Below are 16,619 nucleotides of genomic sequence, written 5' to 3' on the forward strand. Positions count from 1 at the left end.
CAATGTAATCAAGAAAATTGACAAGAAGTATGGAATTCTACGTCGACTGAAAAACGATTTAGCTATTGCCAGTAAAATACAGCTATACAAATCAATCATCTCTCCTCATCTAGACGTTTGCCCTTCTATTTTATTTCTGGCAAATGAACCACAAATATCGAGATAACAGCGCTTGCAGGATACAATAATGCGTTTGATTTTGAGATGTAATAGATTCACTTCCTCAACTTTGATGCTAGACGCCTTACAATGGTTGTCAGTGAAGCAAAGAATAGTATGTTTGACTATGGTGTTCATTTTTAGAGTAGTTAACGATTTGCTGCCTCGATATTTGTGTAATCGAATTGAAAGGGGAAGTGATTATCATATATATAATACTAGAAACGCGGTTGAAATAAAAACATCACATTTCTTGACTTGTGCTTTACAAAATTCATTATATTTAAAAATAATAAATGTTTCCAATTCGATGCCTAGACATTTGAAACGTTCAGCAACACTTACAGAATTTAAAAGAAACTGCATTTCACACGTTAAAATTGTCTTTTGAACAGTTATCCTGTGATTTTTTTTATTTATTTATTCATTTATTTATTTGAGTCCACTTCAGAAGGACCAAACTTGCCCCTTCTCAAGTGGGCGGAAAACATCTTCTTTTCGTATCAACAGATAACATAAAATCCTACAGATACATTTATACTTAAACTTAATCAGGAAACATTTATCTTTACTTAATCAGGATGACAAAACTTTATAAAATTAATACTTAAGGCTAGCACGGGAAGCATTTAAGTCAAAAAAGTTATAACATTTATTGAAAATTTTACACATGCTAGTAATTGGTTCGTTTGCACCATAGTTTGTGTGAGAAGTCGGGATCGTAAAGAAAGAGTGGGTTCGCAAATTGACTCGTCTTATATTAATGTTAAGCTGTTGCAAAAGTGGACAACAGTCAATGTCCGAACGCAGGAGATCGGCGATGAAGACAGCCTTAGCGACGTCACGGTGAGCACTGAGAAGTTGTAGGCTCAGCAAGTTACAACGACTTTCATAATTAGGGAGGTGTACAGGGTTTCTCCAGGGTAGCCAACGAAGAGCATAGCGAACAAATCTCCTCTGAATAGACTCAAGTCGATTCGTGGCATTGTTGTAAAACAGCGCCCAAACTACTGAACAGTATTCCAGTGTCGAACGGACTAGTGAACAATAAAGTGTTTTCAAGCACGAAGTGTCTCCGAAATCTTTAGCAAAGCGAAAAATAAAGCCAAGCTGAGAAGATGCTTTACTGGCGACATATGACACATGCTCCTTGAAGGTTAGTTGACAATCTAACATGACTCCTAAGTCTTTGACTGTAGTCTCCCGATTCAGTGTCTGACCATGAAGGCAGGTAGCAGGTGGGTGATTTTTTTCTGCAGAAAGTGATGATGGCACATTTGGAAGCATTCAATACCATCCTATTCTTGTGAGACCAAGTAGCAAAAACGTCCAGCTGTTGTTGAAGGAAAACTGAATCACTACGATCCTTTATGACAAAATACAGTTTAAAATCATCCGCATAAGATAGCTTCGGACACCGGATTGAATAGTGAATGTCATTCAAATACAGCAGAAATACGAACGGCCCAATATGACTACCTTGGGGTACACCAGAAGAAACCGGAAATGACTGAGAAATACGGTCACCTATTTTCACTGACATTTGACGACCGGTTAGGTAAGAACGAAGCCAATTAAGAAGGGGACCATGGAAGCCTAATCGCTCTAATTTGGCAACAGCGATCTTGTGGTTCATTTTATCAAACGCCGCAGAGAGATCCGTCAACTTGTTCGCCTTTGTCAAGCTCGCGAATTATAAAAGATGTGTATTGCACGAGATTTGATGCAGTGGATCTCTTCTGCATAAATCCATGTTGTTCGGAGGCAACGTAACTGGAGCAAGTGTGTTTAAAATAGTCCAAAACTATCAGCTCAAAAAGTTTTGAAACTGCGCACAGTGCCGCAATGCCTCGATAGTTGATTACTGACTGTTTATCGCCTTTCTTGAAGACAAGAAAAACAAAAGAATTCTTCCAGCCATCAGGGAAGATTCCAGAATTCAACGAGAGGTTGAATATAAATGCTAGTGGTGCGCTCAAGGCTCCTATACAGTTTTTAATCACCACAGATGGAATTCCATCCGGGCCAATACTGGAAGAATTTTTTAAGCGAAGGCCTGCTGTTTGAACGTCATCTCTCGATAAAGGTGGATGAGATTCAACGACTTAACGTATGGGAGCCTCACTTGCTGCATCTGAAACGTGTTCGTCAGAGAGCTCCTAGTTGACGAAAACACTGCAGAAATGTGATCTGAATAGATCCACGATACCATCCACATTAGACATTTCTCGATCCCCGCTGGGCAGACCCGATTCCTTTCGTTGATCTTTCACGTGATTCCAGAAGCTTTTAGGATTAGTTTTGAGCTTATTTTGTAGTTGACGCTGGTGTTCTAGGTAGAGTTGCTTGTTGAGCTGCTTGTACTGCTTGTTAATGCGTATGTATTTCTTTTTCAACACGTCAGTTCGCAGTTTGCAAAACTTTTTCAAGAAGCCCGTTTAGATGATTTAAGACGTATCAAACGAGAGTTTGACCATGGAGGGTGAGTTGGTATGACTGGAGTTTTCTTCGGTACGAACTGATCGATTGCATAAACAACAATATTCGTAAAAATAGTCGAGGAAATATTTACGTCATGATCACGCAGTTCTTCATCCCAGTTTACGCTCTCGAAAAAGGCAGTCATTCAATCGAAGTCAGCCTTCCAGTAGTCATATGAAATGCTATCCATAGTGTTACGAAAAGAAAATGCCTGGTTCAATTTCAATGATATCTGCAGAAGTGGATGATGCCTACAACGCTTAACTAGTGGCTCAGGCGCCTCATAAATCGAGCAACTACACACTTAGAAATAACTAATGTTACACGTGACAGAATCCATCTTAGGCATAAAAGATGAGACGTAAACAAACATGTCATGTAATATTAAGTGCTCCGAGACTGAAAAGTTCGTTGCTCGACGAAAAACACGTTTGATTAAGTTGAATTTCGCGTCTGTTATGACTCAATTTTATGTCAAAATTGACGCTCGTATATGTCAGTCTCAGAGCACCTAAATTTACATGATTTTTTCTAAGTGTGTAGAAGCAACCTCACGGCTAAGAAAACATAAATCAAGCAATCTATCATTCTCATTGAAAACACTATTTAGTTGCAGGAGATCAGCAGTACTGTAGCTTTATGAATTGACAAATTATGTATCTTGACGAAGTTATCTCTAACGGATTATTTTATATGGATAGCTGTCATAACGACTTTTTTTTAATAATTATTGTAGCACTGCAAAAACTTTTTCTGTTCACCACGATGGTGATGATGGATTTTTAATATTCAATAGTAGATTAATTAAAACAAAAGTGGTCTACAAAGGTTTGAACCTCGCTGACTGAATTTAAAATTTGATTAAAAAAAAATGCAAATTTTGAAGCTTATTTGGAAGATACCTTGAGTTTGTAGTAAGTTTTCTGGCAAATGTTGGGGGTTCGTGAGCATTCCTGACTTTGCTGAAAATTATGATAGGATCAGATTGCGGGGTTGCTAGTGTAATAGGATGCTTTGTTGATTGTTCATTAACTCTTGATTGCTTGTAATACTTATGAATATTTTAGGTGGACAAAAAGTCGAACTAAGAGGTGGACGCCTGAGCTTTTCCACATTTATATCACTGTGAAGCAACTATAAACTCTAGAGGGAATTTACATCTGTAGCTGGAACCAGTTCGATTTTGTTTGCTAACCTGGTTAAAATGTCATATATAATAATCTTAAAGATAAATCGTCCAGCTCAAACCTTTGTAGGGTTCAGAGGTGCCAAAGAAACGACATCTGCCAGTTGGTTTCCCGGAGTCTCCGGATACTAGCCGGGTACTGGAACGCACTCTTGTTGCTCGCCTTGAGGAAGCCCCTTTTCCACTCTCCGCATTCGAACCCTTCCCGCCAGCGACCAGCAGACATCTCGGTCCAGCGCTTGAGTCGAGAAACGGGGTTTTCTGAAATTGTTTCCCCGAAAACGGACCTACTTGCACACCGTTCTTACGAAACACTACCTCTACTGCTTCTGGACCACCACCATCACCACCGAGACGCATCGTGGATAGTACTGTGGAAGCCCCCGATTTCTCTGCCTCAGTCGCGCTTACTCCAACCAGCGCTCAGCATAGTCGTCTCGGCCCTGAGTATATATGTAGGTCGGGGATCTTCCAACCAGCTATTACTGGCAAGTATATTGACGATTCAGCCTCTCCTTTGCCTAATACCGCTGCGGCCTCCGCACCAGCCACATCAAGTCCATGCATCCATCCTGCCAACTGCCAGCATGAGATATCCGTCTACTACCAGAACGTCAGTGGTATCAACTGTGATGTCGACGATTTTCGCGTAGCTACCTCGGATCTTTGCTACGACATCATTGTTCTCACGTAGACAGGGTTGGATTCAAGCACGCTCTCTCGTTAGGTGTTCGGCGACGATTACGAAGTTATCCGTTGCGATAGGAATGCTGCTAATAGCCGGAAAGCTAAACGTGGAGGTATTTTAGTGGCTATAACCCCGTAACGTGGGTAGATCACCTCTTCGTGGTACGTTACGGGATGTAAGATCTACCACCGATTCCTAGTCCTGACTACTTCAAACTAGGGGAACAGGATTTTTCAGTAATCCAAGGAACACATCTTAGTTCTTGTTACTTTTATGCCTTGTTGATAGTGACAAGAATTGACTTTGTCCACCGAGGATGATCTTGAAACAAAGAAAAAATGTGTTAGTTAGTCTTCATTTATGTGATTCCTAATCTTCTATTCGTTGTTCCCTAGTTTGAAGTGGTTAAAACTAGGGTTCTGATGCATGTTTATTATCGGTGTCATTCCTTAATTTAGTTGCTAAGGAATCCAATTTTGGCAGACAAAGGGGCGCGTCTTTGGAGGGTGTTTCAACACTCCGAATGGTATAAATAGCGGGACCTTTCAATTAGAGTCGGATCCTTGTGATAAATTCAAGAATGACAACTGTAAAAAAATCGAATACTTCATCATTTCTCAATAGTGATGGAGAAATACGACATGCACTAAACTAAGGACACGGGATATACTACAATAGATCAAATTACTGGTCTCAGTGGTGTTTGGTCCCGAACAGAGGAAAAAAAAGTGGCTCTAAATTCTAGGTTTAAAGCGAGGTTACTAGAAAATAATGCTTGGATATGTTGACGGCTACTCCCGCCTTGGATATGCTTAGAGCAGGTGTGGACGTTGATCAAACTGGGCGATCGTACCTTGTTTCTCTGTGCGGTTTACTTTCCTCCCGACCTCATCGAAACCCATTGCCAATCGGTTTTCTCTGTTCTGGATACCGCTAAAGCAACCGATGAAGTTATTGTGTTTGGTGACTTCAATCTCCTGGTGATTTCAAAGAAAAAAAAATCGCAACGGCTTTCTCTATCCTGATATGGATCACTCTGTCATCTATTCCAACGCATCGCTCCTTCTGGACAATTACAGCTCGGCCAGTTTGCATCTTTGTTTTGTAACCTTCCAGGACACAGCTCCTTTCTTATGCGAGACGCCCACTCCTCTGGTGAGACTTGATCGGCGCCACCCGCCGCTACTGGTGACGTTAAGTACTAAGCTGATGCATGATTTTAATACTTCACCTGCAACCTTTTCCTACGATTTTCGCAACACCGACCATGGTAGGGTAGTATCGCCGAGTTACTCTCCAGTTTAGATTGGGACGACTTATTGGACACCGTTGACATTGAGTCCGCTGCTCAAACCATTTCCAATGTCTTGGCATATGTCATTGACAGACTCGTTCCGAAAAAGATTGATCATCATACGACCCATCCACCATGGCATACGAGCGAATTTCGTCGACTGAAATCCAGAAAGAGAACCGCTCTTAGGAAATTCACCAAGCACCGCACGCTATCCCTTCAAAGTCACTATGTCAGGATCATTCACGAATATCGACATGGATTGCAGAGAAAGCTTAAGTCACGTCCCAAGTAGTTTTGGAAGTTTGTCAACGAACAACGTCATGAAGCTGGTCTGCCGTCGTCTATGATACATAATGGTAACGTGGCCTCATCTACGCAAGATATCTGTCAGCTGTTCTCTGAAAAATTTGCTAGTGTTTTCACGGACGAGAGATTGAGTGACGACCATGTCCGACTGGCTGCCAGTTACGTACCACTCTCCGGTCAAGCCATGAGCAGAATTGACATCAATTCCGAGATGTTTTCCAGGGGTTCCTCGAAACTCAATTCGTCGTACAATCCGGGTCCTCACGGAATTCCATCGGCGTTCCTCAAAACGCACTTGGACAGTTTGTTGTCTCCACTGCTGCACAGTTTTCAACGGTCCGTGGACGTCGGCGTTTTCCAATCCTGTTGGCAGCTAGCGCACATTTTTCCAGTACATAAGAAAGGCTGCACACTGTCACTAACTTGCTGTGCCTTACTTCCTACATCTCTAACAGTATGTCGGATCGTGCTCACGGCTGCCTTTTGCTATGATTTCAGTCGTACCTCACCGATCACTATCTTACTGTTGTCATTGGTCCAGTTCCATATGTTCGCTGCCAAGTTTGGCATACCCCTGGGTACCTGGGTATCACCTGGACCGCTGATTTTTCTGATTTACTTCAACGACGTGAAACTGGTTATTGAGGGACCACGATTAACTTACGCAGGTGACCTTAAACTCTTCCTTCGAAATCACTCAATTGAAAACTGTTGCTTCCTTCAACGTCAGTTGAATGCTTTTGGTGATTAGTGTATTCTGAATCATATTGGGGTTAACCCGTCCAAATTCTCGGTTATCTCTTTTTCGCGCAAAAAAGCGACTATTATGTTCAAGTATGTTTTGTTATGCACTGAAATTGAGCGCGTCAGCCAAATTAAGGACCTTGGTGTGATTCTGGATACACAACTCTCTTTCCAGCAGCATATCTCGTATGCCATCGATAAAGCTTCCAGACATCTAGGGTTTATCTTCAGGATTGCCAAACACTTCACGGATATCTACTGCCTTAAATCGTTGTACTGCTCCTTTTCTCGCTCCATATTAGAATACTGCTCGGTTGTCTGGACTCCTCACTTCAACAACGGTGTCGAAAGAGTTGAGTCTGATCAGCGACGGTTCCTGAGATACGCGCCAAGTAAACTGCCGTGGATGGATCCGAAAGGAGGATACGAAGAGATACAGCAAGGGCATTGCTGGTTGCGGATGTTTTGCAAGGACGCACCGATTGCCCTGTTCTCCTTGAGCAAATTGACCAAAGTTGCAAAATCTCACGATTTTCACGAGAGCGTACGTAGCCAAAGGAAAAGACCAAAGCATAATTAAACGAATCTCACCGCTGACACTCACCACACCAAACCCCGATTGACTACTTGTTCTGACAATCCTTCGAAAGAGCGACGTTCATATCTGACATTCGGAACCTGAGTGTCGACGGAGTGACTAGATGATGAGATGTCAGGACAGAGTGTGACACAGACAACAAGTAATGATTGTTGTTGTTTTGATGATCGTGAGCTTTGTTTTTGTGTTAACAAATCTGGAGAATTTTGAGATTTGGGCGTATTTACTTTTGTAACAAAACACGCTAATCACCGATTTCTCGCAAATTAAATCTCAACCTCGAAAGCATACACCACAATCAGGTAGAGGAATGATTCCTGTATCAGTTGGTATTGTTTCCTTGCGAGATCGAGCTTTTATTTGTGAGAATTCGGTGATTCGCGTGTTTGGTTACAAAATCAAACACGTCCAAATCTCAAAGTTCTCCAGAATTATTGACCCAAAAACGAACCAGGCTTCAAAATTATCCGAATAGCGATAATATCCAATGATAGATTGGATAATGGATAATGGATAGGGATAATTTTAATGCCTGAGCAGCTCAGCGCTGATCAAAGTCTCCCCTGCGATCAAAGTCTCCCCTGCGATCAAAGACACCCCGTTTAACGGTAACTTTTTCTAACAACCGTTGAGAAAGCAGAATCCTTCAGGTGATTAATATCACTGCACTTACTTTTTTCTTCAGTTTCTTCGTGGGAAGGCTACTACTCAACTGTGCGCTAGAACTGGAGGCTACTATAGGAAAAATTGAATGTCCCGATTATCATCAATGATAGGTAAACCAATGACAACAATACCCATTGATAGACGAGTGCACGGCTGAACCTTTGTTCATCTACTTAAAAAACCGAACCGAGAACCGAAGTACACCCACGCAAACCAAGAGCACTATCGGGAAGGGGAGAATTCCCCCATCCACCCCGCGCCATGATAACGTTATCTTTCCGTCGATCTTGTTTTCCGTGCTGAGCACCAATGCTACCGACGCCAGGGAGGCAGCTTCCACACTTAGACCCTACCTATCGACCCATCAACTAATGAACCGGGGACCAACGGCTTTAAGGCATGATCAGAGATTTTATGCCTCAGAACATCCCGGCGGCACCGACTGGGATTGAACCCAGGTCTGCTGGGGTGAGAGGTAATCACGCTTACCACTACACCACCGGTGTCGCCCAGAATGTTCCTTAAACTTAAGCTAACCAGAACAACTTGAGCAACTGTAGACACAATATTTAATTAAGTGTAAAAAACTTTTATTAAGATAAGTGAATAGATATTTAGAAATGTAGAATTTGTAAACGTCGTTCCATATAATGGATTGCAATGCATAATTTGGATTATCTTTTTGTTATTGGGCACGCCTAGCGGCGGGTCAGGTGTGGTGACAGTGTAGTGAGTGTCCGTGCACATCAAATGGAGAGTCACCTCACCCAATTGTCACTTCACCATCACCTCACCTCCCAGTGTTTTAAAATAGCTAAAAATCTTCATTGCTCTCATACTTTCAATGCTCCAATTGTCCGAATCTCACCTTCACCGGAATAAATTCAGCTAAACTCCGACGGCAATCCTCCAGTCAGGTGTGAAAAACTCCAGCCGGAAAACACTTTCCTACCCCCATCGACCAGACCAGTGGTGCTTGAATGGCATGGCCAAGGGGTTCCAACGAAACCCGTTGAAAGCGGTGATAATGTTTAATTTAATTTTATTAAAACCTATTTTATGCTGCCACGTTTTATGTAGATGAACGTCCGTACGTGACTCACTCGTCGTTGGCTTGAAAATGGTGTATCTACCTCTATAGGTGTGTTGGAATCCTTGTTCTGGATTGCATGACTCTACAGACGGTGGAGACACACCGAGGGCTCATTGCATTTATCGTAAAGTAGAATTTCGTCGCAGCCAAACTTCGCTCGCTCTCACAGCACAGTAGGTTGCTTTTAGTGAGTGGAAACAAGTGTCTGTCGATGTCACGCGCTTCAGCAAGTTTTCGTTATGCTCTAGGTTGAAGGTTGGCAAGTCCGGGAAAAGCGGGATGGTAAAATGCATTTTCGTTCTATTACATCCACTGGAAAGTGTCGTATATTTTTGCCCAATTCCGGGACGGGTTGACATTAAAGTAATGAGAATCGAGTGTGTGCACTCTCTGATTCCATCCACTCCGGCAGGAATGGTCCAGACCGGGAGGATGCAGCCGGAGAGCACACATGGCTTTAACTAATTAGCGTTGTTGGGCTATTCATTATCGGTTTGGACAATCGAACATAAAAATCAATAAGAGCAATTAGTTTTAACATTTGGCTTTTTTGGTTCGTTCTTCGTTTTCTTTTGCAGGGCCAAAAGAGTGCGACCTGCCCAAGGCAGGCATCACGTCGCTGCACGGTGGCAACAGTTTTGGTCCGGTTCCAAACTCGGCCAGCTCGGACAGCAATGGAAACCGGTTGCACGTCAACAGTGGCGGATCGACCGGTGGTGGCGGCGGGGGTGGCCTCTGCGAACCGCACAACATTCACCAGGATCAGGTAAATGTAGCTGAGCGTCCTGCCGTTGGGTCCTGCCCGGTCGTCTCCATGCAAGTGAACAATTTCTCTTACTCTCCACTAGCATACCGACAAAAATGGCAAACAGAAGAGGCATCGAACTCGCTTTACCCCGGCTCAGCTGAACGAACTGGAACGGTGCTTCTCGAAGACGCACTACCCGGACATCTTCATGCGGGAGGAGATCGCCATGCGGATCGGGCTGACCGAGTCGCGTGTTCAGGTAGGTGGCGTTGCTATTTTTTTTTTGTTTGTGGGGGATTTTTCCGAAAGGGAACATAAAAACGTCGATCATGCCGTATTTGTAATCTGTCTTGAGCTGGTTACGTTGGGGTGGTATGGAATCTATGCTAGTAAAATGAGATACATGCTGAAAATACCATGACAGGGGATTGTATGGGTGTAAATTGTAGATGGCAAGTGTGTCCAAAATGAGCGCGCAAATAAAGCCGTTCCTATATTCGTGAAACGGAAGCACTGAATTGCAGTTGACGGACTTTGTTATACATTAGATGTGGACCGTGAACGCACTGCATTGTTCACGTTTTCAGAAATGATCCTTTTTTTGTGAGAGGAATTGTTCTGTTGAATTGAAACAATTATAAGTAAAAGTATCAATTCTTACTCAAGTGATATCAGAGCTCCAGCATTATTTTTGTAAGTTTGTAAATAGAAGCCATCAATCATATCTTGATCTGCATTATTGCGTCTTAGAATAATTTCTGAATATGCACTATCAATTATCACATAACTCCGTAGTTCCACTATAGAAGGTCGTGTCCAAAATCGATGAGCAACGATCATGCCTGCATTCAAAGGCCCGTTTCACCCCAATTACCCGTTCTTTCCCACTGAATGAAAATGATCTGAGCATTTAAATCACCCAATTTTTTCACATGACATTGAGATAAAGCAAATCTTTCCCGTTACTCGGATGAAAGGAAACATGCGTTTGTGACTTTCCGAGCTATTCTTTTTCCTGTTTGAGTTTTAAATTTGTTTCGGTTAATCGACAAGTAAGTCAAGCTATGTTTAGTATTTTTGGAGGGGAGAAAAGAAACTGAGAATAAAGACACACATGATGAGCAGAATACGAGTGTATAGCATGATTGCGAATACTGGTGGGATTTGAACCCACAAATTCCATTCAGTACAATGATGCATTACCAACTTTACTGTGGTAACAATTTGGTGAAAACACTTCACCATGAAACACTTTGCACCAAATAATCGAAGGCGGGATCTTTGTAAAATATTAACAATTTAACTTTCAACTATGATTTTACACTGATTTTTTCTTTCAGTGTATATTTCTTTTATTTAAATTGTATTACCAACAACTACCTATATGTCATTTTGATCAAATAAACCGTTTTCAATGTATGATTTTTTGAAAAAATAAAACCCTTTTTTACATAAGCCCTTATACAAAATAAGTGCGGATTTTTTTTTGTGAAAACTAATGGATATTTTTGGTCGCTATTGAAAATTTAGTCGAATGCTGAATTTATGTATGGGCCAAAATTAGGGGCATTTAGGCCGACATAACAACCATTTCTCCTATGTGAAAAGTTTGAATCAAATCTGAAAAGGTTCGGAGCAAAGGTAACTTTATTTTAGCCGTTTTGAGCTGAAAATGCTCTCTAGCGACTCAGTATCATTCGATGGTGAGCAAACACATCCCAATATGGGTTTCGTCGGTTCATTGAGAATAAACGCCTAAGCTGTAGGCCTCACCTCTGACCTCCTGGGCACTGTCCTTATAGCCCTGTAAAATTTTACTGAAATTTTAGTTAACGTGTGAACGTGGTAAATGCAATCTGGCGTTATGAATTGGGTTGTTTAGGGATATTGAGGTAGATTCATATTCGTAATCTGCATTAAAAATAGAACCAAAATCCAATATTTCACTAATTTTGGTGCACTGGAAATATTTAAAACAAGTGCGATTACATTAGCAAAAGCATTAGCCCCTCACACAGTGGGACGAAATCGAAAATAGTGCGACATTGCTATTCGTGACGAAACTGTGTAGAATTTGCATGTCTCCTATAACGTTTCTTCAGTTTTTGAGTAAGTTAATTGAGTAGAGAAAATGTTTGCTTAAGGAGAGGTTCTCGTTCAAATGGCCAAAAAGTAAACAAAGTTTAGTATTTGTGTGGGCCAATGAAAGAACATGGAAGGACGCGGTTATTTTTTTTTTCTTGATTTATTTTCCGTCGATCTTGTTTTCCGTGCTGAGCACCAATGCTACCGACGCCAGGAAGGCAGCTCCCGCACCTGGACCCTACATTTCGACCCATCAACTCTTGAACCGGGGACCAACGGCTTTACTTCCATCATCAGAGATGTTATGCCTCGGAATATCCCGGCGGCGCCGACTGGGATTGAACCCAGGCCTGCTGGGGTGCGAAGTAATCACGCTTACCAGTACACCACCGGCGCCGCTTTAGACTTTATTTCCAATGTTTTACAAGGCGGTAGTGTACGCCTGGAATTATCAAACTGCGTACAGCCTTGTACCTCACGATCGATCTGAAACACAACACGGCTAATGAGGCTTTAAAGTAAACGAAATTTATTGGAGGAATAACCTAAGAACGGGTAAAAACAAATTTGCTGAAATGGTGCGATCTCAAACTTTTTGGTCGATTTTTCACCCCTACAAAGAATTTGTAGATTTTATAGGCCATTCCTCCAATAAAATGGTTTTCTTTCGAATGGTTGAAGGTTAAAGTCGTTAAATTGAACCGTTTTCAAATGAGATTGCACGCAGTTTTGAAAAATCATGTTTCGAGATAAACGCGTTTAAAGTTTTGGCAACAGTTTCGATTGACCGGGACGCCGCTTCGAACAATGGCATGCAAAAACTTTTCTTGTGCGCGGATCGATAATCCCTTGCACCACAATATAGTAGACACTTAGGGTAGAGCGCTACTTCGTCGTAATCGTCCATTTCCGTTCTATCGAGCAGAAAACATCAATATAATCAATGATTTCACCGTGCACAAATCAGTAATACGTTTGTACCGATGCGTTAGGTCACAAGCTACAACACAAAGCCTATTTGAGCGTATTGTGTGAATATTTACACTCATTGTTCTCAAAACAAAAGAAGCGCTCCTAGCAAACACGCTTATTCTACCTTCATCCGTGAGACGAACAAAATCCAATGGCGTTTCAATGCGTTTGGACGGAATTGAAACTCGTAGGACGAATTTGGAATCAAGAAGCAGTGTTAGATTTTTAACAATATCTCAACAATGTGTGGTTCTTTATCAAATTCGACGGTACCTAATGAATGGAGAATAAATTTAGAAGTCATCTTTGATAGAAACATTTCATTTATTGTTAAAACCCGTTCAAGAAAGAGGGGTAAAGTATGGGTTGTCCTTAGTAGGACGGAAATTAGATCAAAAACCCTACACCTTTCAAAAAATGCAATAACAAAAAAAAAACGATTTTTTGAAAATTTGAAATACGAACTTTCCCTAAGGGGGCTATACACTCCGTTAGAAAAAAAAACTGTTTTATGTCTTGTTGAAATTGATATGCATCTATGGAAACGTTGTAGATGAAGTCATTTTAAGGAATTTTGTCGAAAACAAAACATTTTTATCTCTCAAGTAGACGAAGCTATAGGGTGAAAATGGAGTTCAAACGGTAGTACCCCCTTAAAAAACGTTTTTTACCAAAATTTTTTTGTTTGGATTTTGTAATTTTTAAATTGTTGAGCAAAGTTGTAAGTGCTTCAAAAATACATATTTTTGCAGAAGGAAGCTTGTCGCTATCCCTTCGTTTTAAGGATTACGTCTGTTTTTATAATTTGTTAATATTTTTTTAAGGGCGCGTATCTTACAGGTTAGCAGGCATTAGCATCTCATCTCAACGTCATTTCGGTCAACAACTTATACCTTGGATCCAAGGGTAACTTGGATGTGGATCCAAGGGTATGTCTAATGAATTTTCTAATAAAGTACGTTAAAGTTTTGTTTTGTTTGGCTGTTTTTATGACCATTTTTGTCTCAGAGGATTTTGTATGGGAGCGAGCTGATTTAAAAAAAAAACGATAACGTAGCTCTGTTTACAGCAAACTCGAGCATTTTTTCGTATTCATGTTCTCTAGAGTAATCTCTTACAGTTAAATGTAGAAAAGATCCGATCAGTCGTAAGCCAAGGAGTGGCCCAGACAACCAGAAGTCGTATAAAAATGTACAGACAGTATCGTAAAATGCTACAGTTTAAGTCAAAATCGCATATAAGAATGGCATACCTCGCGTTATGTTTAAAATAAATCGTATAGAATGCAAACTTCCGACTTATATGCGATAACTGATTTTTCCGTCGCACTGTATCACAAATTAAATCGGATTACATCGTAAGACTTTTTAAAATGAATTTGTTATTTCAGATTAAATCGTATGTGATGTAAAATCAACTCGTTTAAAATCAAATTAAAATATGCGCGTATTTGTACGTATACGTGTACGTCAAAATCACAATTTTCGCTACGCAAATCTTTGAAATAACAAACAGAGATGTTTGTGCTGTTCAGTGTTGGAAAAGTTCGCGATATTTCACGAAGTTCTCCAAGGGAAAAGTTCGCGAGTCATAGTGATTTTTTGCGAACTTTTCCATCACTGGTGCTGTTAAAATTGATGTTACCATTTTAAACCATAATAGGCAATACGTTTACTGTTTCAGTGCCAGGTTTTTACGTTTATATTAGGTTCTTGTTTCAGACGTTCCCAAAAATTACTTTCGAAAGTGTTAAATCAGTACAGAAAATTTCAAACTATCGGAAGTGAGTCTATCCTTGAGTGATTCAACATTTTCCCTACTGAACTCAAGATTTTTTGAAGTTATTAAATATGCTATGTGCTGAATACACGGCTCCAGTGTTTCCAATTTTTTCCAAAGTAAATTAAAACTTTTGTAAAATTTACTACTGTTCGAAGAAATTCTGTACGTGTGTTTTTTTATGAAATGGTCCAGTAAAGATGGTACTCGAAAAACAACTCTTTCTCTTGCGTGTAGCTTTTTATTGCATGGGTAAACATAAATGAGATTTTGAGTAAAACTAGTTTAGAGTGTAATGTTTACATGTGCAAAATCTCGTCAAGTGGATATCGAGATGGCCCCCAAGCAAGAAGTCCTTCGACAAATAATTATGGGAGCGGTCGTGGAAAATCCAGGCCAGTCCCACAGGTGGATCGCGAAACAGTTTGGAATCAACAATTCGACCGTGTCCCGTGTGGTAAAATCGTTCAAAGAGACCCAGAAGACCCAGCGGCGAGCTGGCAGCGGAAGAAAAGCGACCTACGACCGACCCCGTGAACGCAAGGAAGCTGAGGGATTACTTCAAGCGCAATCCGAACCTTTCGATTCGGGACGTGGCCAAGAAGGTCATGTCTTCCGTCTGGTTCGTCCAGCAGACATTTAAGCGGGCTGGACTTCATGCCTTCAAGGTGACGAAGGCGCCTAAACGAAGCGATAAACGGTGGCCAAATCCCACGCCAGGAAGCTGTACCACGAGTGGTTGGTGCAGCCGAAATGCATTGTAATGGACGACGAGACGTACATTAAAGCGGACGCCAAGCAGATACCAGGCCTGGAGTTTTTCGTCGGCAAGTCCCGCTTGGATGTTCCGGAAAAGTTCCGCCAAGAAGTACTTAGTGTGGCAGGCGATCTGTGGGTGCGGTTAATTCAGCAAGCCGTAAATAACGACCGGCACCATCAACGGCCAAATCTATAAAGAAGAACACCTCCAGAAGCGCTTGCTGTCCTTCCTCCGGTCCCACGAAGGTGACACTCTGTTTTGGCCAGATCGTGTCATTACGTGAAACCGGTGATGGAGTGTTACGAAGCCAATGATGTTGTTTTTGTGTCGAAGGAGGCAAATCCGCCAAACTCGCCAGAAGTTCACCCAATAGAAAAATTCTGGGTGATTATCAAGGGCAAGTTCCGGAAAACAGAGGAGGTCTTCAAAAACGGATTTGAAAAAAGAGTGGATGAAAGTGTATGAGAAAGATGGCGCAAGTGTTGCACAGGATTTGATGGGTAGCGTTAAGTCCAAGGTGCGGGCATTTATCCTAGGAGAGGAGGTTTAATAAATTAACTTTGCAAAAACATAGCTAATGTTTGTTTATTTCTTCCATGACAGTTTCAAAACAATATGACTTAAAAATTTTTTTTTTGGTGATTATTTTTGTCTGTGCATTTTTTTCCGAGCACAGTCTTTATTGTGTGACAAGTACAATCATACTCTCTGCCCTAGTCGAGAAATTTTTTAATCTGGAAAATTTCTAGACTGGACTGGGAATTGAACCCAGCCACCTTCACTTTTTTAGCTGCGCCTGAACCGACTGGGAGGCCATCAAAACAAGTATGTAAAGATGTCTAGCAAGTCAAAGTGTAGTATCATTTGGAATGCGATTTTATTCGGAGAAAGCTTTCTACTCAATCATCGTACACGATTTTAACGTTCAATTCAAATATTATTAGTTTCGCGAATCCCTCACTACAGTGCTGGTGTCGGATCACTTTGACATTTCTATACATTCTGTAGAACTTGCATACAACATTTTATGAGACTCGAATAGCTCACGAGAAGTCGT

At 41.3% G+C, this 16,619-nt stretch overlaps 1 protein-coding gene across 5 annotated transcripts in view; it reads left to right on the plus strand.

The window, feature by feature from the left end:
- otp (orthopedia) overlaps positions 1-16,619 on the plus strand; it is a 175,720-nt gene that overhangs the window by 36,785 nt on the left and 122,316 nt on the right. For 4 of the 5 annotated variants that reach the window (XM_065237699.1, XM_065237700.1, XM_065237702.1 and 1 more), the window contains exons 2-3: positions 9,797-9,984; positions 10,067-10,225. In XM_065237699.1, coding sequence (XP_065093771.1) covers positions 9,797-9,984; positions 10,067-10,225 — 347 coding nt within the window. The remainder of the gene's footprint in view (positions 1-9,796; positions 9,985-10,066; positions 10,226-16,619) is intronic. The other variant, XM_065237701.1, reaches the window with a different exon arrangement.

This window comes from Ochlerotatus camptorhynchus, unplaced genomic scaffold (genome assembly GCF_037179485.1).
Source record: "Ochlerotatus camptorhynchus isolate MF236.1 unplaced genomic scaffold, CSIRO-AGI_Acam_v1.1 ptg000639l, whole genome shotgun sequence".
Taxonomy (NCBI): Eukaryota; Metazoa; Arthropoda; class Insecta; order Diptera; family Culicidae; genus Ochlerotatus; species Ochlerotatus camptorhynchus.